Source organism: Chelonoidis abingdonii, chromosome 4 (genome assembly GCF_003597395.2).
Source record: "Chelonoidis abingdonii isolate Lonesome George chromosome 4, CheloAbing_2.0, whole genome shotgun sequence".
Lineage (NCBI taxonomy): Eukaryota > Metazoa > Chordata > Testudines > Testudinidae > Chelonoidis > Chelonoidis abingdonii.
In genome coordinates this window covers 152779241-152803208 of record NC_133772.1, presented here as the reverse complement: position 1 = coordinate 152803208, position 23968 = coordinate 152779241, and the positions used below count along the sequence as shown (strand labels likewise).

Sequence of the window (23968 nt, the reverse complement as noted above, 5' to 3'; positions counted from 1 at the left end):
TTGTAAGATGGAGATGATACTTATCTACCTCAGATTGGTGCCCTGAAAATTAATTCTTTAAAAATGTTAAATGCTATATAAATTGTTGTGTTATCATCCAATCCATTTTATAAAGTTATGAGGGGAATTTCCACAATGAAAAACTCTTATAAAGTCTGTAAAACAAAGATCGGTGTAAACTTCCCAACCTGCCCAAGAAGTTTCTTACTAAATTTTTGCATTTCTGGCATTTCTTCCACTTCCTCAACTGCATCAGCTTCCTTGCTGTCTTCCATATCTTGTTCGTACAGGTTTCTGACTCGAGGCTGGCTCCACTCTGTTGTAGAGCTGCTATAACTAAGTGGAAATAATTAATTTTAATGAGGCTGTGCATAAAACTCCACCTCATCCAAAAGGGCAAGAGGAACGCTCATTAACAGAAAGGAATAAAGTGAGACCAAGTTACATTTATGTATTAATTTTAATAAAATGAAAACAGTCTGGGCTTTTTTTTATTATTATTATGCTATTGATTAATCTGTGATAAGACAGTCAAAACAATTCAAGGGTTTAATAAATTAAATATCAATAACTACGTCAGTGCCACCAACACAGTACTCCTATGACACTAAGTGGGATCACATGTGCCTGTGTGTTCTCTTGAAGTTCACAATACTGAATTAAAACAGCCTGCACTGACCTCCAGAACTCAAAGGCTCAAAGACAGAGCCACACAATTTTACCTTACTCCCCAAGACAGGCAAGAGTAAGGTGCGCTCTGAGTAAGAAGAACATTGCAACCATTTTTGAAGGAAGAGTTAATGAGAAAGGTGCTAACTATTGAGGAAAGGGATAAAGTATCTGAGATCTCCTGCTATATAGCGTTGACAATTTGCAACAATATAAATGGGCCAAGTTTTCAAGACTAATCATTTAATTGAGCATACATGCCAATTACATGCACAAAAAGACGGTTACTCACCTTTGTAACGGTTGTTCGAGATGTGTTGCTCATATCGATTCCAATTAGGTGTGCGCGCGCCACATGCACGCTCGTTGGAAGATTTTTACCCTAGCAACACTCGGTGGGTGGGCTGGGCGCCCCCTGGAGTGGCGCCGCTATGGCGCTGGATATATACCCCTGCCGACCCAATGGCCCTTCAGTTCCTTCTTGCCAGCTACTCCAACAGACGGGAAGGAGGGTGGGTTTGGAATGGATATGAGCAAAACATCTCGAAGAACAACAGTTAAAAAGGTGAGTAACCGTTTTTTCTTCTTCGAGTGCTTGCTCATATCCATTCCAGTTAGGTGATTCCCAAGCCTTACCTAGGCGGTGGGGTCGGAGCGAGATGTTGCAGAATGCAAAACTGCTGAGCCAAATGCTGCATCATCTCTGGACTGTTGAACCAACGCGTAATGTGCGGCAAAGGTGTGAACTGATGACCAGGTAGCTGCCTGACATATTTCCTGGATGGGGACGTGGGCCAGGAAGGCAGCAGATGAAGCTTGCACCCGAGTAGAGTGGGTGGTGAGGTGGCTAGCCGGAACGTGAGCCAATTCATAGCATGTGCGAATGCAGGATGTTACCCAAGATGAAATCCGTTGGGAAGAGACTGGTAAGCCTTTCATCCGGTCCACGACAGCTACAAAGAGCTGAAGTGACCTTTGGAAGGGTTTGGTTCTCTCGATATAAAAGGCTAGAGCCCTGCGGACATCCAGGGTGTGTAGCTGTTGTTCCCAACGCGATGAGTGCGGCTTCGTGAAGAAGACTGGGAGGAAGATGTCTTGGTTGACATGAAAGGCAGACAGCACCTTAGGGAGGAAAGAGGGGTGCGGTCGCAGCTGTACCTTGTCCTTATGGAATACAGTGTACGGGGGGTCCACTGTCAAAACCCGAGGCTCAGATACTCGTCTCGTCGAAGTAATAGCAACGAGGAAGGCTGTCTTCCAGGAAAGGTACAGCAGTGAGCAGGTAGCCAGTGGCTCGAAAGGGGCACCCATAAGCTTGGCTAGCACCAGGTTTAGATCCCAGGTAGGGGTCGGGCGTCTAACTTGAGGGTACAAACATTCCAGTCCTTTGAGGAACCTTGAGACTATAGGGTGAGAGAAGACTGATTGGTCATTTTCCCCCGGATGGAAGGCAGAAATGGCTGCCAGATGCACCTTTACGGAAGAGACCACTAGGCCCTGCTCTTTTAGGGACCAGAGGTAGTCCAGGACAGTGGGAACAGATACCTGCCTGGGGACTAAGTTACGCTGAGCGCACCAACAGGAGAAACGCTTCCACTTGGTGAGATATGTCATCCTAGTGGGAGGCTTCCTACTGCCCAAGAGCACTTGTTGGACCGAGGGAGAGCAATGCAATTCAGACTGGCTCAACTACGCAGCAACCAAGCTGTGAGATGAAGGGACTGCAGGTCCGGAAGCCTGCCGAAGTCCTGTGTTATGAGGTCCAGCCAGAGTGGCAGGGAAATTGGGTCTGCCACTGAGAGGTCGAACAACGTGGTGTGCCAGTGTTGTCTCGGCCACGCTGGAGCAATGAGGATCAGGTGGGCTCTGTCCCTGCGGAGCTTGAGTAGGACTCTGTGGACGAGTGGAAATGGTGGGAAGGCATAAAGTAGATGCCTCTTCCACGGGATCAGGAATGCGTCTGAGAGGGAGCCCGGGGACCATCCCTGGAAGGAGCAGAACACTTGGCATTTCCTGTTCTCTTGGGAGGCGAATAGGTCTATGTGGGGAAACCCCCACTTCTGGAAAACAGAATGGATGACGTCCGGGCGAATCAAACACTCGTGAGACAGAAAGGATCTGCTGAGGTGATCTGCCAGGGTGTTCTGGATTCCTGGGAGAAAAGACACTACCAATTCGATGGAGTGGGCTATGCAAAAGTTCCAAAGGTGGATGGCTTCTTTGCAAAGGAGGGAGGAGCGTGCTACGCCCTGCTTGTTTATGTAAAACATGGCCGTTGTGTTGTCCGTGAACACTGATACACAACGGCCTTGGAGATGGTCTCGAAACACCTAGCATGCTAGGCGAACTGCTCTCAGCTCCCACACATTGATGTTGTGAAAGTAGAATGAATTATATTGTAAGAATAGAAAGAATTAAAGAAATGTTGTCTGCACCTTTAAGCAAAATTGTTGGAATGTTGCAATCCAGGTGTCAGGAACACAGACATTAGCATAGAACAATTGCACCGTTTAAGGGCAATTGGAAAAGTATTAGCCTTAGATCAATACCAATCAGTAAGGAAGTAGGATATGCATGCTGTGTCACAGGTAATTTTTCCTGTCTTTTGCTTCTTTGTTCTTTAGTCTAACTCCTGCTCTTTTAGCTGTATAAATAAGACTGTTGAGGCCTTGCATGGCACTCACATATTCTGAATGTTATTGGCGGAGCGCTGCGCTAATAAACAGAGTGGTCTGACAAATTGTGAGTCCTGAATCTAACTTTGACAATGTGTAAAGCCAGTTCTTGAGGTGACCAGAGGCCTTGAGTGCAGAGTCCCTCGAGGTGTGCACCCCAACCCAGAGATGACACGTCCGTGGTTAGGGCCATCGAGGGTTGAGCTGGGTGGAATGGCATCCCTGCACAGACTAGAGTGGGGTCTAGCCACCAGGTTAGGGAGCCCAGAACCTTCCTGGGGATAGTGAGCACCGAGTCCAGGCTGTCTCTGCGTGGTTGGTACATTGAAGCAAACCAGGCTTGGAAGGGACAGAGGCATAGCCTGGCATGCTTGGTCACGAAGGTGCAGGAGGCCATGTGACCTACTAGGCTGAGGCAGGTGCGCACCGACGTTGTCGGGAAGGTTTGAAGAGTTCGGATTAATTAAGCCATTGTCTGAAAACGCGACTGCGGGAGGCAGGCTCTGGCCAGATTGCAGTCCAGAACCGCTCCAATGAAGTCTATTCTCTGCGATGGCATGAGGGTAGACTTTTCCATGTTGATCATGAGACCTAGGCTCCTGAAGAGGTCTCTGACGATGTGCAGGTGCTGTAATATTTGTCATTGGGAAGTCCCTCGAATGAGCCAATCGTCGAGATACGGGTATACATGTACTCGCCGACGGTGGAGGGAGGCGGCGACTACAGCCATGCACTTGTGAAGACACGCGGAGCTGTAGAAAGGCCAAACGGAAGTACAGTAAACTGGAAGTGCTGGTGGTTGACCACAAAACGGAGGTACCATCTATGTGGTGGGTAAATTGTGATGTGAAATACGCGTCCTTCATATCGAGGGTGACATACCAGTCTCCCGGATCCAGGGATGGGATAATGGTCCCCAGGGATACCATGCGGAACCTCAGCTTTATCATGAATTTGTTGAGTTCTCGCAGGTCTAGGATTGGTCGTAGACCTCCCTTTGCCTCGGGGATTAAGAAGTCGCGGGAATAAAACCCCTTGCCTCTCATGTCCTTTGGCACCTCCTCTATGGCTCCCATGGCTAGGAGCGACTGGCTCTCTTGTAGGAGGAATTGCTCATGAGAGGGGTCCCTGAAGAGGGACGGGTAGGGAGGGTGGGAAGGCAGGGTTGAGGCAAACTGGAGGTGGTATCCCTCTTCCACCGTGCGCAGGACCCAGCAATCTGAAGTTAGCTGGGACCAGGCAGGGAAGAATCGGGAGAGGCGGTTGAAAAACGGAGGAGAAGGATCCGGTGGGGTAACTAGTGGGCCGTCCTCGGGCATCCCATCAAAAGTTCTGCTTAGGCCCCACTGGTGGTTTAGGGGGTGCCTGATTTTGAGCTCCTTGAGGGCCAGACTGTCTCCGACGATTCCCCCTGCCACCCCTTCTAGTAACGTCCTGACGCGGCCTAGTCTGGGTGTAAGGACGGTGTAGCTGGGGCCTGAAGGCCCTGCGTTGGGTCACCGGCGTGTGTCCTTCAGGATTTGCAACCTGGGGTCAGTCTTGTCTGAGAAGAGGCCCTGGCCCTCAAAAGGGTAAATCCTGAATAGTTTGTTGCAATTCAGGGGGAAGGCCAGATACTTGTAGCCAGGAGATACGCCTCATCATTACTCCTAACGCCAGAGTTCTGGCTGCAGAGTCCACTGCATCCAGAGAGGCCTGGAGGGAGGTTCTCGCTACCTTTTTACCCTCCTCAAGTAGGGCCATGAATTCTTGACGGGACTCCTGGGGAAGAAGCTCCGTAAACTTTCCCAGGGACACTCAAGTGTTAAAGTTATACCTACTTAGGAGGGCTTGTTGGTTCGCCACCCTAAGCTGGAGACCCCTGGCCGAGTATATTTTGCGGCCTAGTAGGTCCATACACCTAGCCTCCTTTGACTCAAGAGACAGGGCTGGCTGGCCGGCCATGATGCTCCCGTTCGTTCACCGATTGGACAACTAGAGAGCAAGGAGGTGGGTGACTGTAGAGATATTCGTACCCCTTTGAGGAGACCATATATTTCCTCTCTACTCCCCTTGCTGTAGGTGGAATTGAAGCTGGGGATTGCCAAATGGTGTCTACATTAGCTTGTATAGTGCGGATGAACAGAAGAGCGACTCTAGTAGGTACATCAGCCGATAGGATGTCCACAACTGGGTCCTCTATTTCAGGGACCTCCTCCACCTGAAAGTTCATATTCTGAGCTACTCGGTGCAGAAGGTCCTGATGGGCCCTGAGGTCAATTGGTGGAGGGCCTGAGGAGGATGTCCCCACCACCGCCTCATCAGGCGAGGAGGAGAGGCCCGGGACCAAAGGGTCCTGTGGTGGCTCCTGCACTTGATGGGCATCATCTGCATCCGGTGGAACCTCAGCGACTGCAGATGGTATTGGCGCCTCGCCCGTGTCTGTGGGTGGAGAGCGGCTTACTGTCGCCTCTGGTGCCCGGTGTTCTGATGGGGTCAACTGTTGAGCCACTGATGGCGCACCTTGGCTTTGGTGGTATGCCCATGGTGTCCAGAAGGACCAGTGATAAGCGGTGCCTCGTGGCTCTGTCTCTCCGAGAATATATGGCTGAGGACGTCAGAGTTACGCTCCTGATGATAGGATGTGCTACCAGCCTGCAATGACACCGATATGTGTCTGGAAGGCCACGGCGGTGCCGATAGGCCCCGAGATGGCGCCACTGATCTCGACGCTCGGGCCCGGGGCGGTTCCGGGGATCGGTACCGGGAGCTATAACAGTACCGCGAGCGAGATCGGGACCTTCTACTATATCGGTGCCGGGAGGTTGACCGAGATCTTGAGTCCCTTCATCTGGAGCGACTGCGGGATACATGGTGCTGAGATCAGTACCGTGAGCCGGATCGGTACCAGGGAGTATCTGTGCGGTGACCGAGATGCCGAAAGGTGCTGCGAGTGCGACCGGTGCCGTGATGGACAGCAGTGCCGGGACTGCGAGCGGTTCTGAGAGCGGGAACGGCACGATTGAGAGCGTCTGTGAGACGGAGATCTTGAATGACGTCTCTCTGGGTGGACCAATGGAAGGAGGCCTTACCATGGCCGGCTTGCCGATGGATTGTATGACCCGCGGTGCCAGGGGTTGAGGCTGTGTTGACTCCATCATTGCGATGAGCTCCCTTGCCGTGGAGAAGGTCTCTGGCGTAGAAGGGAGGCCAAGCTCTACCACAGCATGAGCCAGGGAGCTGTCGGGAACCGGACTCAACAGCCTTTGTGGGACCGGAATCGACGGTGCCGAGCTTGACGGAGCCGCAATCTGTGGAGTTACAGTCGACGGTGCCGCGGCAGATGACGGTGCCGGACGAGCCGTCTTGGAAGAGCACTCCTTCCATGCAGCCGAAGTTGAGGCACTATATTGCTTCCCAGGTCTCGGGGACAGGGAGCGGTGCCGAGCAGATGTCGGTGCCGGTAAGGGTCGGTGCCAGGACTCTTTCTTGGTACCGGAGCGGTCGGGTGCCGGAGGGGCACTCCTTACTGAAGCAGTCTGTTGGGCGCTCGGCGCCAACTCCATGAGGAGCTGCTTCAATAGAAAGTCCCACTCCTTCTTCATCCTTGGTTTAAAGGACTTGCAAATGCGGCACTTATCAGGAAGGTGGGATTCCCCTAGACACTTGAGGCAGGAGTCGTGGGGATCCCCTATTGGCATCGGCTTTTGGCACGCCGAGCAAGGTTTGAATCCCGGTGCCTTGGGCATGGGCCTGCACTGGGGTGGAGGAAAGGGGCTAATCCCCGATCCCCCCTGAACTATATACACTAACTATAAAGATAAGGACTAACTATAACTATAAGAACTCGAACTATAGACACAGTAACAGTAAAGAACTACGAGTAGCTAGGATGTGGAGATCAGCAAAGCCGCACTCCACAGTTCCAATGACTGTCACGGGCGGTAAGAAGGAACTGAAGGGCCGCTGGGTCGGCAGGGGTATATATCCAGCACCATAGCGGTGCCACTCCAGGGGGCGCCCAGCCGATCCACTGAGTGTTGCTAGGGTAAAAATCTTCCGACGAGCGTGCACGCGGCGCGCGCACACCTAATTGGAATCGATATGAGCAAGCACTCGAAGAAGAACTACTCATTCAAATAAAAAGCCAAATAACTGGATGCATATATTTTCAAACTGCAATTTAGGCAGCAAATGTTGAAAATATGATCTTATATTTTACTGAAATCCCATTAAATTACCAAGTATATTTTCTGTAATACTCTCTCAATCTTTGCTGATTACTAAGATGTGTGTATATGTAAACAGAAGCTATCTTTTTCCAACAAGAATCTTACAGCAACAACTGAATCTGACAATAAGAAAAATCTAGTTTTTGTGATATAATCCAACCCTAGAAGAGACTGAAATCATCAACATTAGACTGTGGCTTCCATTCATGAACCGGGAAGCTGGAGCAGACTACATGAAAGGGAGTTATCATCCTGTTTGTAGTCACATATTCCAAAGTAAACCTGCAGACATTTTTATGTATGGGCCTTGACTTGTTGCAAAATTAAACTTCTTTCTACCAAAATAAGCTTCCTAATTTTATGCACTGTACTGTTATGCCATTATCTCACCGCTGGTGAAAGGCTGTGAAAGCTTCTATCACTGGATTAGTGACGCCATCTAATACCACCTCTAATCCTCTGTCTAGTCCTAGGGGGACAGGGACTGTGAGGAATATCCACTTTGGCTGTAAATCGCAACTAAAGGCTGTTCTACCACATTCTTGCACTGAAATAACTAACTTGGTTTTAAGTCACAATTTTTGTTATTTTGGTGCAAGTCTGCGTGTGGACATTAATAACAAAAGGTGTGCATCAAACTGACCTCGTTATTTCAGGATCAGTTTTGTGTGTAGACTAGCCTTAAGTCCCTACACTGCCAACCCAGCCTAGAATCTCAAGAAATTGATCTGAGTTCCTTCAGCCTAATGCATCATCAACAGTAGTTTGCAATCAGAACTTAGTTCTATTCTGTTCTATATAGGTTCAAATACCACCATCATTAGTATGGTAACTGAGCGACAAATAAAAATTCTTCCAACAACACATACGCAGGAAATGAACCAATCCACTCTCTCTAGCTTTGCTGGCTCTTCAGAGCTAACTTATTGCAATGAATCCCCAGAGGGAGTAAAGCTATTGAACAACACAGCTCTACTTTTATAGAGACAATTTTTAGAGTAGAATTATACTAGGATTAGAGCCGATTGTCATAACACTAATAAATATATTGCAAGTTATAGCACTGGACAATAAAATTGGATTGACTGCACCATAATTTTGAATCTATCCATATTAAAAAAAACCTTGCAGGTTCCTTTATCATGTCAAAATTCTTTTTACCCAGCATTCAGATGATTTCGGAAATCCTCCTCCTCCTCCTCATCATCTTCTTCAGGTGCTGCCATCTCTGTCGCTTTCTCTACAGCCATCTCACTCAGCCGTTGGGCTAATATTAGTTTTCTAGAGCGAGATGCATACTTGATAGCTAAATTGACAGCATTTTGGGTCATGAAATCAGCAAGCTCCACACAACGAAATTCACGTTCCAGTTTACAAGAAAGCTAACAAAGAAAAATAATCCTTTAGTTACATACTCCATAGGCATGCTTCCTAGAATAACCCCCAGAGAATAATTAATCGTAGTAATGGCACTAACCACCACCAATTTAATATCTCATAAGGGGCATAGCTTAGCCAGACACCTGTATATATATATACCTTATAGCTCCTAGTCATTTGTAAGGACAGTAACTTTTCTTAGGCAACACAGACCTATTGGCCAATTTTTTATTTATATATATATATATACACACACACACACACACACACACAAATAGCGAATGAGAGCGCGCGAGAGAGCCTTGAAATTCAAAATAGCTTTTTTAATAGGGAGCATGCATGAGTATGCAAGCCCATCAATTAAGGCTTTCATTTATTAAAAAAAATGCTGGAAATTTAGTAATCATGACAGTGAAAATTTAACAACACTGCCTTCAACAACAAAGGATAGACCTAATCCTGCTCTCCTGACTCTCTTGATTAGAGTTACTGATTTCAATGGGACTACATGTATAAGAGAAGTAAACAAGATTTACACAATGTGGGCAGGAACTATGCAAACATTTCACATAGCACTGCCAACACAATTCAATTCTGACCCTGCAACACCTATAGTATTCTGGTGCTAGACTTATTACGCAGAAAGTGCCAACAATACTTAATTGTATAGCGAAAAAAAGGAGGAGTTCTCACGGTACACCACCTTTTCCACAATTGAAAAGCAACAGTGAGACTAAAATCATACAGTGTGTGAGGTGGATAACTCTACACATGGAAGAAAATGACAAAGTAGCTATCCATAATTAAACAGCATCAAATACCATCTACTGAAAATTAATGCTCTACAATAAGCTTTAATTTCTTTTGCATTTAAATTTTACTTACAGCAAACAATTTCATTAAAAGCTCCTGCTGTTCTTTTGCTGCCTCATTTTTAGCATTTTCATCATATTCATATCCATTTTTTGATAAATAATCCAAGTGGTTGTGAAACAGTACTGAACGCCAAAATTGTTCCTGAATAAGAGAGAGAGGAAAAAAAAGCATATTAAACGCCAGGAAAAAAAAAAAGTGCTTAATACTTTCCACCAACTTGTATCAAATTATTCTCTAATGTTTCTTTTCACATCCTATTGGGGCAAGTGATAGATATTTGTCCTTAAGCCTTTATCTGCAAAAGAAAATATGCCACACTAAGAACAAATTGGATAAACTGGAGAGAGTCTAGAGAAGAGCAACAAAAATGATTAAGGTCTATAAAATAGTTCTGCCATGAGTGCAGGGGACTGGACTAGATGACCTCTCAAGGTCCTTTCCAGTCTTATGATTCTAACTTTATGGCATGCTTGTAAAACACAGCAAGTCCACACACAAAAGTGCTCCAAATAGTGTTGTCAATGTTGGTTGTATGTGTTTCTGGAGGTTTCATCACATGACATGATCTTTAATTAAACATTAATCTTTAATTCCTGGAGACTCCAGGACAATCCTGGAGATTTGGTAACCCTAGCTCCAAACAGCTTACATGCACAACAAATGCCACTTGTATGATACTTGTTCACAGCTGGTCTAATCTGAACTATCTGAAGCTTCACCAGTTTAGTGCTAGAGTGGACAATGCTAAACCATTCAGAATAAAACAGTTCAAACATTCCTACTACTACTGTTCTACAGTGCATTGGCAGCCTTTCAAAATCTCCAGAATCCACTGCTTCTCGGAGCTGTAACAGAAATTGTAGGATAGAATACCAGAAGGCATTATAAGTGAAACGGTATAAAACAGCACTAGCATGGACACTGGCCAAAACTGCAGTGGTTTGCAACACAAACGAACAGGGCTAGTGTGCACACACAGAACCATTTGTGTTTAAGCTAGTCCATGGTCACTGGATCAACTGGGAACCATTCAGTCCTATAGTGTGTAGACACTACCTAAAATACAAGCACCCTCCAGCCAAATTAACAGTTCAGGACGTCCTTCTTTCACTGCTTGCCAAGGACAATGAGACACAGATTCAGTCAGTACTGTTGAAAAATGGAGGAAAACCATTGAACACTTCACAAGAGAATATGGTATTTTTTGCTGAAGCTTCTTCTGTATACATAGATCAATGAGCACAGACTTCAAAACATATGAAATTGCCTCTGAGATGGAGATTAAAACTCAGTGCGCCATTTATACCATGTACACCCCAACTGAAATGAGGTTTAAATCAAAGCAGAATTTGAAGCAAAGTACAGATCTTTTGCAGAGATACCGAGGAATATTCTGCATTTGCATCTTTTTTCAACTAATCTCTATTTAAGAGACAAATTAAATCTGAAGACCAAAATTTTCAGAATGACTAAATTTTGGGTGCTTAGTGAAATACTTTAAAGGAGCCTGATTTTCAAAAGTTGGGCGCTCAGCACTGTCTGAAAATAGACATCTATAATGGGTTTCAAGTTGGGTCCAAAACACTAAGGCAGCCAAAAAATGTTAATCACTTTTGAAAACCAGACAGATTAGATTTTGATGATCAAAGAGAGATAGCATTTCTTAATGAGTAACCTTACATTGATTCTATCAGCTTTGTTCTATATTTATTCTCCTTGGTACATACAATTATTTCAACAACAAAAAGCTTGCATGAACTACCAAACCTGAACAAACTCCATGCCTAGACCTCTTTCACAGACTCTACACTGCCTCTTTGTAGTATGGTTCCCAAATTGTTTACACGGGTTAGATATTTTGCAATAAATTTAGTGAAAGATGCCAGATTGACAGCCTGGTGACTAAAGACCCCTATTTATGTACAGATGGACTTCAGAAGTGGAAGCTTCCCTATACTATCCTACCGATGTTCCTCAACCTTGACCTAGGAGCAGAACACTAATTCAGTGCTGTCATGTATTCAATAGTTTGCATCTTTGCAGTGAGGGTTTTAATAACATGGACCCCTGTTCATTAGGAACACTTAAGATAATTTCATCCCAATTTGCTGGTAAAGTCTACATACCTCCATTTGTCCTTTTTCTGTTGTAATTTGACAGTAAGGAAGTTTAAAGGATAAAATTGCTACAGCAGGACGTGGAAGTGTAGGAGGGAACCGAGCTCCTTTACAAGGAATGCACCTGTCCAAGGAAAACAAAAACACATACAAACCACTCAAAATCTACAGAAAAGCCTAATTGCAAGTCAAGTCTCCCAAGATTGTAGAAGGAACAAGATATTTTAACAGGGTTTGTTATTTACAAAAATTGTACATCCTAACTGTTAAATCAATATTGTAGTGATGGGATTAAATATATTTTTACATATGTACAACTGGTGAAACAAATAAAAGCTCATGAGATGACCAGAACATATGCTCCGCAATGTCAGCTGCACCAGAGTACCCTATTCCATTCTCTTGTTCACTTCAGATACTTTAAATACAGCAAACAATAAAAACATAGCAAATTTCTAACACACGATTTAGTATATTCTAGAAACTATACATTCTAATTTATCTGAAACATGGGCCACAGAAAAACTGAAGATAATTACAGAATTTGAGCTGACTTTCTTATTGTTTGTTTTATTTTTGGCTGAGGAATGAAGTGTGTGATGGAAAGGTGTATATATATACATACACACACACACACACACACACACACACATTCTCCCTCTCTCTCTCGACAGTCCTGTAGCATGTTGGATCACACATACAGTCCTGAATAAAGTGATTCTAATGTTATTGTAGCACTACAGTGGCATTTAAGCCAGTACACTCTTGCAGGGTTCAGCTAAGTAAAATGTCAGTTTGGGAAAGCTGATCTATACAGCTGCATCACAGCAGCATTAACAAAATTTCTCCTTAAGTGATGTTGTTTCAAACACTCCATAAAAAAAGAGGAAGCATTACTGGTCTGGTTACGTGCGTCAATTACTGCATAAAGTTTGATAAATGAAACACCAAACAATGACCCTCCCCTGCTTTATCTTTAGCAGCTGTGGTGGCTTTGAATAAAACGTTCTTTGTAATTCAAAGAGGAGCACCTTTTTTCTTTAGAGGAACAGGAGGAAAAAACTCATGATGACTCTGATTCAGTCATTCCACCAGTTTGATACACATTTTAATGAGTTTCCTGGAGACCAGGGTTATTTAAAGATTTGGAAGAGGAAGTGGAGAGTGAATTGAAGTCTGCCAGTGACACAACACACTTTCACTTAATAAAACACTACAGAGGAGTGTAAAAAGCTCCATTTTGAGTTACAGGAGAACCTCACTTATGGACACCTCAGGAATGCCCTGCAGGAGCACCAGGGCTCAGGGCTTGAGACCTGGAGTGCTGGGGCTCGGAACTTCAGCCCCACGGCTCCTCTCCCTGTTTCAGCCTCACAGAGGGCGCTGGGGCTTGGGGCTCCCCACGGGTCTGCTCCCAGTTTCAGCCGCTCAAAGTTTCAACCTGGGGTGGGGTGGGGTGGGGAGGGGAGAAGAAACATGCCAGGGAATACAAGGGGGAAAGGTATACAAAGTAATCAAGGTGTAAAAAGGCAATGTAGGACTGGACCAAATGGAATTGGGAGCTTGTGATGCAGTTTTAGGAACCCCATAGTCAGAAGAAAGCTTACAAACTTATTTGCTTTAGAAAATTGTAATTTTAATAAGGTTTGTAATTCATGATAAAATGCAAGATGCCCGTTAGCCACACATTAGAAATTTCTTATTCAAATTGTTACTGATAATTTTGTTCAAGGTCAATTTAGTAATTAAATGTCCATTTTAAAAATTACATATATAATTGGATCACTTTCCGAGCATATTTATTAGCTATTTACCCTTTAAAAATCATGTTAGTTAAAGTTTCTTTACAGTTTCCATTATTATAAAGGGGAAAAGTAACGTATACCATGACCAAGACAAACGCATAAGTAACTCTCTTTGCAATATCCCACCTCAGCTGCTGGGGGTTTTCATGGATGCCAATTACCCAATAATGATCAGATTTTCCTTTGCAGTATTCTCGTGTGTCACATACTGGAATCCAGGTGTTCCCAAGTCCTCTGTTCAACATCTTCACAATTCCCTTAGAATCCACATAACATGGGGTACCTATTTGTAACAAACACAAGCGTTGTTCTGGCAGCCAACACAATCTAAGGCCGCAATATGACTAAGGATTTATGGGCAGATGCTGCTAGGCAGCAGTACATGGTTAGGATGCCCAAATATTAAGTAATATCCTCCAGCCAAAAAGTACAAACTGTTTGGGAGAAGCTACTGTTTGTTTAGAAAGCTGCACCACCTGCTGGCCAGATTATTCAAACTGACATTTAAACATGGAGATATGTAAGAGATTGAAATTCCTGACAGATTTGAAGAATTTGACAGAAAATAAGCTACTTTAGGAAAAACTCCAATGTTAAGAATAAGCACTTTTTCCTACTATAAGTCTCAGAAGTTAGAAATTCAACAGAAAGAAGGTTTCTCTCTTCAGCCCGAGGCACAGCAGTATTTGTAATTTATCCTGAAACTCCCAAGCAGGTAGTTCTCAAATTCAACCACTTAGCAGCTGTAAACATCATCTATATTTGATTCAAATGGTGCAGTCTCGCTGCTTTCTCACTATCCAGCCAAAATTAGGGCCTGGATGAAGGTTAGATGGTGGAGACTCAATCCACAGAAGAATGAGATAATACTGGTTGGCACAGAAAATATTCAGAAGATGTTAGGGCTGATACCTGTCCTTGGACTAGAGGGTGTTTATCTGCATTTAGTCAGTAATGTGTGTAAGCCAGGGATTCTGCTAGAACCCCAGTATTTTTTAGCACTCAAGTAGCATTAGTAGCCAAGAAGGGCTTCTAGCTATGTATAGCTAGCAAATTGGAACCTCTCTTTTTGGATGCAGAGCTGCCCAGTTACCCGGTCTCTTTGTCACCTCAAGCTGCAATTATTATTGCACACAAAGCTATCACTGAAGACTATTCACATTTCAGCTAGTGCAGAATGCAATTCCTGAATATTTAGTGGTGCTTCTCACTGGGAGAATGACACCTGTAGTCCACAGTGTGCTCTTGTTTCTAATTTGCGTCCAGGTGCAAGTCAAGGTGTTGGCTGCAACCTATAAAATAACTTTATAATTTTGTTCCTGACTATTGCAGAGAACACCTCTCCTCATGCTATACCACAGCAGTTGAGGTCAGTTGAAGAACTGACTTAAAAGCTCTCACAATTAAAAGGGGAGTGGTTGGTGGCATAGTGTTCCCAGCTATGGGCCCTCAGTTCCAGAACTCACTCCATACATTGATCTGACAGAGGAGACTTTGTTGACCTTCATAGAATGCTATAGGGTTTAACTATTTTTCTCACAGGCTTTTCCCTAAGCAGATATTTGGGACAAATCTCAAGTTTTTTCTATTTCAGTAGAATGGCAGAGATGTAGCTTTTTCGGGAGGAGGCAGGAGGGAAGCTGATTGGCTCAAGATTTTTTGGTAACATTATAATGTATTTTTTTAACGTTGTAAATGCACTAAGATTTCCAATTACTACATTTATATCAGAGGAATATGGATGGATCGATGGTCACGAGATGTTCAAAACAAATTGGAGTTACAGGAACATCTTATTTTTTAAAAAATTAGGTGAATGCTTCTGTAAAATTCTCCATCTAAAAGAGAGCCAAGATTGCTCACTGGAACTCTCATCAGATAGCTGCATCATCTTACCTTCTGCTGAAAATCCTACCCACATTAGGTAGGATTTCCTTGTAAGAGGAAGTGGGTCTCCATGTAAAACCTGTCTCTTCTTTTTGCCTAACTCTATCAGCTGTACTCCAAGGCACTGGTCCCCATCAAAGCCAGTACCTAGTAAGAAAAGAAGGTCGACTCAATGACTGTGTTGCATAACAATATAATTTTAGACTTGATTAGACAGAATGTGATGGTAAAATGCATCTTCCTACTTCTGAGCTCATGTTAAATATAAGTTTTTAACTGAACACTTACCTGAGTAATTCTATTTCAGGTGTATGCCTGAACCCCTAAGTCAAATAACTGAGAGCCCAATTCTGATCTCAGATATGTGGGTACGTAGTCTGTGTATCTTATAAGATCAGCTACAACTCTTACAAGCACATGCGTAATATTTGTTTTTACAAACTACAGGGGCAATATGCTCCTGTGTATCTGAAATCCAAGTTGGATCATGGCTATCTTACAGTTACAATCCTCTCCCCCAAACTTAGCCAATTATCAAAACATTTCATTTGCTCCTGCCTAGCAATTAAATGTCTATAGCATATTCTTCTTCAGAATTCAAGGTATTTTAAGTGATAGATGTGTATAAATATGCAATGAGGCCAACATTTGCAAACTTGAGTGCCTAAAATTTCAAGCAACAATTTTTTTTGCTGATTTTCACAAGTGTTGAGTACCTACAACTCCTACTGAAGTCAATGGGAGCTGTGCATCCTTAGCACCTTTCAAAATTAGGTTACTTATTTTTAGGTGCCTAATTTAAGGTACTCGAGTTTGAATATGTAGGCTTTGTTTATTTGTTTAATGACATTTGTGGGTTTGCAGCAATAAAAGGAGTAACTGCTGGAGGAGGAGGAGAGGAAGCACAGAGTGAGGAAAAGAAGAACTGGTGACCATGCACAATAAACCAACACTTGAAACCACTAACAAGAGATGGTAGGGATTTAAAACAAACCAAAAAAAGAGTATGAGAGAAAGAAGAGTACCTCTGTGATAAACAACAAGAAGCTGCTCTCCATGTCCTGCCATTGACACCACTGGACCAGGGAAACTGAAGATCTCTTTCTGAACTCCACCAATTGTAAACACACGAGTTAGCATGGCACTAGTGGCACAAGCAGCCCAGCCCTGACCCAGACAAACAGCTTCAATATCTTCATCCTTTGGCATATCTACTGTCCATTCCTTGTTGGAATCCCAAGAGCTAAAATGAACGCAATGAAGCTTGCTAAAAATGAGAGGAATAAAAGGAAAACATTTAAAGCTGAAATAGCGTGACTTAAAATACACTGTCCACTTACCTGTGCTCTGTAAAGTTTTATTGTTTTCTGAGACTGGGGATTACCTATAATTTACAACTATCAGACAAGTGAAATGGTATGATACTTGCAGATTACCATTTGTAATCCTATTGCTCAGTGACTGATCATCCAATTCAATTTGCAGCTTCAGAAATTCAGATTCTTCAAAAGCATGATGTGGAATCTGATTGGAGTCTATGGGTGGGATCTTCAGATGCGCTGAGCAACTCCAACTCCAATTAAAATTAATGGGAGCTGAGGGTGCTAACCATGCCTGAAAATCAGGTCCTACAAATCTTGCCACATTTTCCTGACAAATTCTGTTCTTTTTTTATTAAAACTTTTAGTTTTTAAAATTTAAGCTTTATGAGATAGACATAAGCAAATTGCTTTAAAAATTTCAATTTTATGAGAGTTTATTTGCATGAATAGTTCTATTCAACGCTGCAAGGATATAAAAAAAATAAAAAAGACAACTCCCACAGATATCTATCAGAGGTAAGTAAGATCAGCCCAGGGATAGGGCTACATGTTTACGGTTTGATCACTGTGTCCATTATTCATTACTGCTCATTATATCCTGACTGTCATTTAAAAGTGGAATTCCAAGTACAGCATCTTTCATATGGCAAATTTAAAAATACAGCTACTTTAGAGTCCAGTTACATTTAAAAACATCAGAAGGCAAAAAAGGCAGACTCCCAAGTGTTTGACACAGTATCCCAAGTGCTTGACACACTTTTGAAAAAGCTTTGAAAAAACTTACAGGTTTTTCAGAGCTGCTATAACTAGTAGATGCTGATCACATTTTATAAATTAAGAGCTACGTTTTGGCTAGTTGTACATGGACGAACTGGATCAGAAAATGGGTGGAAGATTCTTGTCTCCCTAAAACACTCACTTAAGAAGACAGAATGTTATTGCTATTACTCCTTAAGCGTAAGGGAGAACATTCTGGCATGCCCAGCTGATGCTGGAAAGCATGTACTGCGTGTTTCATCTGCAGGTTCTAAGAAGCACTATACAGTGCACAACTTCAGTCATTCTGTCAGGGCGTCCCTGCAGCTAAAATGCATCTCCACACCAATGCTCCGACATAACAGCTTTCTATCATCACTCCTACTACTGCAGAGAGAAGTAACAACCTGGCCAACAGTGCCTTATCATGCATTATTGACTTGAGGGGATTGAAATTCTGTCATTAGTATGTACAGTTTCTCTTGAGACATCAATGCATTAAAATCTTCCAATATACACTTGGAAAGACAGAAGAACTTCAGACAACAAGAAACAAAGAAAAAACTACCTGCACTACATAAAGTATTAGGATACTCCTTAAATCTACATAGCGGAAGGACGTGAAAATCTACCACCATTTTTTTTTTTAAATCAAGATCAAGAACCAAAAGTTATAACTACAAAGAGCTCTTTGAACATGCTGACTTTAATTCCACAATACAGGTTCCATGCAGATGTACTACAGTTTACCTTGCAAGTTCCTCTGTGCTCTCACATGCCAATAGGATAGCTTCACTGGAGAGATCAGCCATTGTGTGATTCAGAGAATTTGGCAAGTGTGTTGCATGATGTATAGAGGTATCATGAAACTCCACATCTATAGCGTTGTCTTGCTCATCATTATAACAACGAATAATACCAATAGAGTTCCACACCTATAAGACAAAAGGTGAAGAATATGAGCAATTTCAAAGAAGCCAGTTAAATTATTCACACCTACGAACAGCTTAAAAAGTTTTTTTCCAAATCAAATTCATAGGTCCTAAATAAAAATATAACTGGCCTTCATCTGTAGAAACCCACCCACCCAAAGTGGCTGCGGCTGTCAGCTGCTGGGGCCAGAACTGTCCCCCCTATTCCCCGCTATGGCTGGACCTGGAGCTGTCCCCACTCCACATGCCTCCCAGCAGCCGCAGCTGGAGCTGTCAGCAGCCAGGGCATAGCAGCAAGAACTGTCAGTCCCCACCTCCTCCAACAGTGGGACTCGGGCTGTCATTCCCCCCAAGCAGTCAGCCTTTTCCCCTGCCCCAGTTATTTTTAGTAAAAGTCATGGAAAGGTCGCAGACTTCTGTGATTTTTTGTTTATTGCCCGCAACCTGTTCGTGACTTTTACTAAAATAACTGTGACAAAATCTTAATCTTAGTCACAGTTGAAGATAAACGATTTAAATGTGTATTTTATCTAGAATGCAATAGCACAGGTACAAAATGTCATATTCTAATTTTCCCTTAAAACTAAATATTGTGTCTACATCAAAATAAATAAAAATAGGAACTTCTAACCCATGTGTGATTTGGGCAAGCTACTTAACCTCTCTACAGCCAAATTTCTCCATGTGTAAAATGGGAATATATATATTATATATATAAAAAAAAATTCCCCTCTCACCCCTATGGGTGGTACGTGTCTTCCTCAACCTCGGGTCCTCTACCAGAGGCCTGGGAGTTTGAGGGTTCTGCGCAGTATCTTAGCTGTTCCTAGCACTGCACTCTTCTGGACAGATAGCTCTGATGTTGTTCCTGGGATCTGTTGGAGCCACTCACCCAGCTTAGGAGTCACAGCCCCGAGTGCTCCTACCACCACTGGGACCACATTGGCCTTCACTTTCCACATCCTCTCTAGTTCCTCTTTCAGGCCCTGGTACTTCTCCAGCTTCTCATATTCCTTCTTCCAGATGTTGCTGTCATATATATAATGCTTACCCATCTTTTTAGAAGTACTTTGAGATTTACAGATAAAAGGTGCTAAGTGCAAAGTATACCATTAAGAGTTCTGGGTATTAACAGAAGGCTACTTTTATTATTTAGCTTCAGAGTTATGTCAAATTTTACAGCTTTCCAAGATAACAGTAAAAAATTTGATTTTAGCCTTAGACAAGTCAAACGAGTAGTGTCAGTAATTACTGAAGAAGTTATCATACCAATCAGTGCAGCCACAGATAAAATTAGACTTACCATGAAGCGGTGCGTGAGGTGCGAAGGGGTGGAACCAGACTGGAATGGCTTTTGTTGGGGGGTTGGCACTGGTCCGTCATAGAAAGGTCTTTGGGTGGTTGATATTGGCAGAACTGGAATGCTACCATCTTGGTCATTGTCATCATCTTTTTCAAGATTGGAATTGACTTTCATCAGTGCAGTATCTAGAAGATAAAACTTTAATATCAGAGAATTACCATGGCAGATGAGATAGAAAACAAGAAAACACTAAAAATTGTGTAGTGTGATAAAACAAACAGAGAATGTAGGTAAGACTCAATAAAACACTATCAGATCCTGAAAAAACACTGTAAGAGCTGCAGAACCCAGTTCACTCTGTTACCTAGTGAGTTCTCATCATCCTCTATTATTGCCCCTCGGTGTCTAGGATGGCCTGAAGCTAGCATGAGGTCGTCATCCTCCTCCTCCTCCTCATTAGATACAACCTTTGGAGATGACCGTGGCTCAATCAGGTCCGTGTTTAAAAAGTCATCATCTTCATCAAAAAGATCATTGTAGTCCTTTGCCACTGCACTGGAGACCTAAAGTGAAACAACAGTCCTCAAAGAGCATTTTTCTGAACCTGGCATTCACAAACTGGATTAGCTAATAACCAAACCAAACTGGGGCTGAGTCTGCAAGAGCTTTGAGTTTTTATGTGCTCAGTCAAAATAAGCATGATTGCTTAACCAATACAGATGAGGGTTAAGTGATATTTTTATTACCTTGCCACTTGATTTCTTTCCATCTTTATTACAAACATTCTCAAGCAGTCCCAGATTTCCTTCAGTGTCTGTATACGCTATTTGCCCACCTTTGGGGTGCCATGCCAGCCCACAAATGGTGTAACTTTTCTCATGTTTCATCCTAAAAACCAAAAAATGTTTTAAAGCTTCTTAAGGTGGGAACCTTCATAAGTGTATTCTGCAAAGTTCTAGTGCTCCTTGGTGCTATAAAACATATAGATAAATGTAGCAACAACAAAATTAAGAGGTGTAGAGAAGGGCTACTACAACGATCAGAGAAATGGAGAAACTGCCTTATGACAGGAAACTTAAGGAGCTTGGCTTGTTTAGCTAAAAAAAACAAAGACTGAGGGAAGATATGGTTGCTCTCTATAAATACATTAGTGGGATAAACAACAGGAAAGGAAAAGAGTTATTTAAGTAAAGGGCTAATGTTGGCACAAGAACATATGGATATAAACTGGCCATCAACAAGATTAGGCTTGAAATTAGACACAGATTTCTAACTATCAGAGTAGCAGCATTCTGGAACAGCCTTTCAAAGGGAGTAGTGTGGGCAAAAAAACCTAACTTGTTCCAAGACTGAGTTTGATAAATTTATGGAGGAGATGGTACGATGAGGTTGCCTCCAATGGCATACAGCACATCCACGATTGCTATTAGCAAATATCTCCAAGGGCCACAAATGGGACTTTAGATGGGGAGAGTTCTGGGGAGAGAATTTTTTCCCATGTGTCTGGCTGGTGAGACTCACTCATATGCTCAGGGTCTAACTGATCACTGTATTTGGGACTCGGAAGGAATTACTCCTCCAGGTCAGATTGGTAGAGATCCACAGGGGGTTTTGCCTTCCTCTGTAGCATGGGTCACTTGCTGGTTTGAACTAGGGTAAATAGTAGATTCTCTGTAACTTGAAGTCTTTAAAAATCAAGATTTGAGGACTTCAATAACTCAGCCAGAGGTTATGGGCCTATTGCAGGAGTGGGGGATGGGGAGAGGGTCAGATCTGTGGCCTCTGATGCGCAGGAAGTCAGTCTAGATCAGTAATACTCAATTAGATCTACCCATGGGCTGATTTGAGAATTTTATGACAAGAGGCAGGCCATTAGTGCAGAAGGCTAACAACACAAAACAAAACTTCAGCTGCCGATAAATAAAGACCCCAACTGCAACATAAGTATTAGTGTTTCTTTTAACAAAATTTATAAATCAACACTGCCAGAAACAAAGATAATATCTAATGGGAGAAGTGACATTGACGATCTCTGGCAAGCTTTGTGAAGAGTGTTTTGTAGGAGGTCAAGGCAAGGCACACACACTGTTGAAGATGCTCATCTGTCAGGCAATTGCAACGTTGTTTTTTTATAACGTTCATGGTAGAATACCCAGATTTGCAGAGGTATGTTGATCCGAACATTGTTAAAAGATAGATGGCTAGATTCTGGCTATTCTGAAACTGCTCAGCATATTGAGTCCAGAAATCACAAGTCCCACTTCTCTGAATTTTGCCTTCAAGACATCTGAGCTCTGGAGTCTTACAATTTCTAATTGAAGGGCACCTTCATCAATTAAATCAAGAATGTTCTTTGCTTTAGAAGGGCAAGGTCCATCAGTAGAAACAACAAACGGATGACAAATAAGTAAAAGTAAATCCCTTGGAATTTTAAAATTCACAAATCACATTGTTTAGGAATTCTTGGATCATTTTCATTGAAGTTTCATCTGTAACAACAACATGCAATGTGGGAAAATGTAGCATCTTTCCCGTTAAGTGTGTCTGAAAGATTTCACGATTCCTCTGAAAGGCACACACTTTTTCAAACAGATCCTCGACACTGCTTGCATGCATGGCCTTGGAGCTGCAAGCTGAGGGAACTCAAGTGACCAATAATATCGTACAGAAAAGTTACCTGTGACATAGAGGAGACATCGTTTATAAATTCCAGGAACTCGCAAGCCTTGGTATTGTGGTTTGAAAGAAATTTGATTATTTCTTTTTGAAGTGCTCAAAACCTCTCTAACATGCTTTAACCAGTGAATGTTGTGCCGCAACAGGTCACTGTATTCAGCTGAAATGTCTTGTAAAAAAAGTTTTAAAAAGACTCTGTTGCAAGCTAGAAGTTGAGTGTATGTAGTTCATTAATGTCATCACAATACCCATTGTCTGGGGACTTGGGGAAAAAAAAAAAACAATTTACGGCATAGGACAGTCTGGTGAATGATGTAGTGAAGTGTATTTAATGAAGGGTGTATCGCTGCCAAACGTGAAGCAAAGCCCTTCTCTTTCCCTGTCATGGAGGGATCTCAATCTGTAACAAGCAAATTTACTTTCTGCAGATCTAAACCATTTTTTTCAAAAAAGCCTTTTACCTTTTCAAAAATGATCTCTCCTGTGGAGTAGGATTCTAATGGTTTTAAGAACAAGAATTGTTCCTTGAATATTTTACCATCATAAAATCTAACAAACAGTGATAGCTGGGCAGTGTCACTTAAATCGCTTGATCTGTCTACTTTAAGAGACATGTATTTGGCATTTTTTAAATCAGAAAGAAGTGCTGACAAACAATCCTCGTAAATTACCTCCAATCTTTGCACTGCCATGGAATCAGACAGGGGAATTTGCTTCACATGGTTCACATTGTCATCTTTGTTTTTATCTCTGGCAAAAAGCTCCTCCAGCATTTCCAATGGCATTTCTTCACAAGGTTGGCACCCAAGAAAGGCTTTTTTCTTTTTAGCTTGTACCAACATTATCCAAATAGAAGCAGCTGTTGCTTTTTCCTGTAGTCGCTGATGTTGTGAGAATGACAGTTGAAATGTGATACGAAGACTTCAGATTTTCAATTTTGTCACGTCTTGCAACACTGCCAGGAAGCTAGGCCACGTTGAAGTTACTGTGCTTTAATTCAAAGTGTCACATCACACTGATGACCTTACAGATGGATACAGTGGTTTGGCATATTAAATGCAAAGGTTTTGCGGTTAAACGAGGTGGCATAATAAAAAGAAAATCAGTTGTCCAGTTTGGGTTAAAAGCTTGGTTTTTGCTGTTGACTTTGCAATGTTTACTCCCATTCGCATTAATTATTGGCTCCATTGCCATCATTAGTGGAAAAATGGGCAGCATCCTAGCTCAATCATAGCCAATGCTATCATGAGAACTTAAGATCCAATAAGCAGTGCTTAATTTGTGCCAGGGCATGCTGGGGCTCAGCCCTGGCACCTCTGGACTCCCAGCCAGCAGCTGCCCAGCTCCGGCTACCCAGCT

General features: G+C 42.9%; 1 protein-coding gene across 1 annotated transcript in view; it reads right to left on the bottom strand.

Annotated features, from left to right (window-relative positions):
- Nucleotides 1-23968, bottom strand: part of WDHD1 (WD repeat and HMG-box DNA binding protein 1) — a 52955-nt gene that overhangs the window by 7122 nt on the left and 21865 nt on the right. Inside the window, exons 10-20 of the mRNA XM_032770371.2 lie at nucleotides 20680-20821; nucleotides 20298-20496; nucleotides 19934-20118; nucleotides 18449-18633; nucleotides 16646-16887; nucleotides 15630-15767; nucleotides 13860-14016; nucleotides 11938-12052; nucleotides 9821-9952; nucleotides 8717-8937; nucleotides 209-336 (exon numbers count right to left, since the gene is read on the bottom strand). Coding sequence (XP_032626262.1) covers nucleotides 209-336; nucleotides 8717-8937; nucleotides 9821-9952; nucleotides 11938-12052; nucleotides 13860-14016; nucleotides 15630-15767; nucleotides 16646-16887; nucleotides 18449-18633; nucleotides 19934-20118; nucleotides 20298-20496; nucleotides 20680-20821 — 1844 coding nt within the window. The remainder of the gene's footprint in view (nucleotides 1-208; nucleotides 337-8716; nucleotides 8938-9820; nucleotides 9953-11937; nucleotides 12053-13859; nucleotides 14017-15629; nucleotides 15768-16645; nucleotides 16888-18448; nucleotides 18634-19933; nucleotides 20119-20297; nucleotides 20497-20679; nucleotides 20822-23968) is intronic.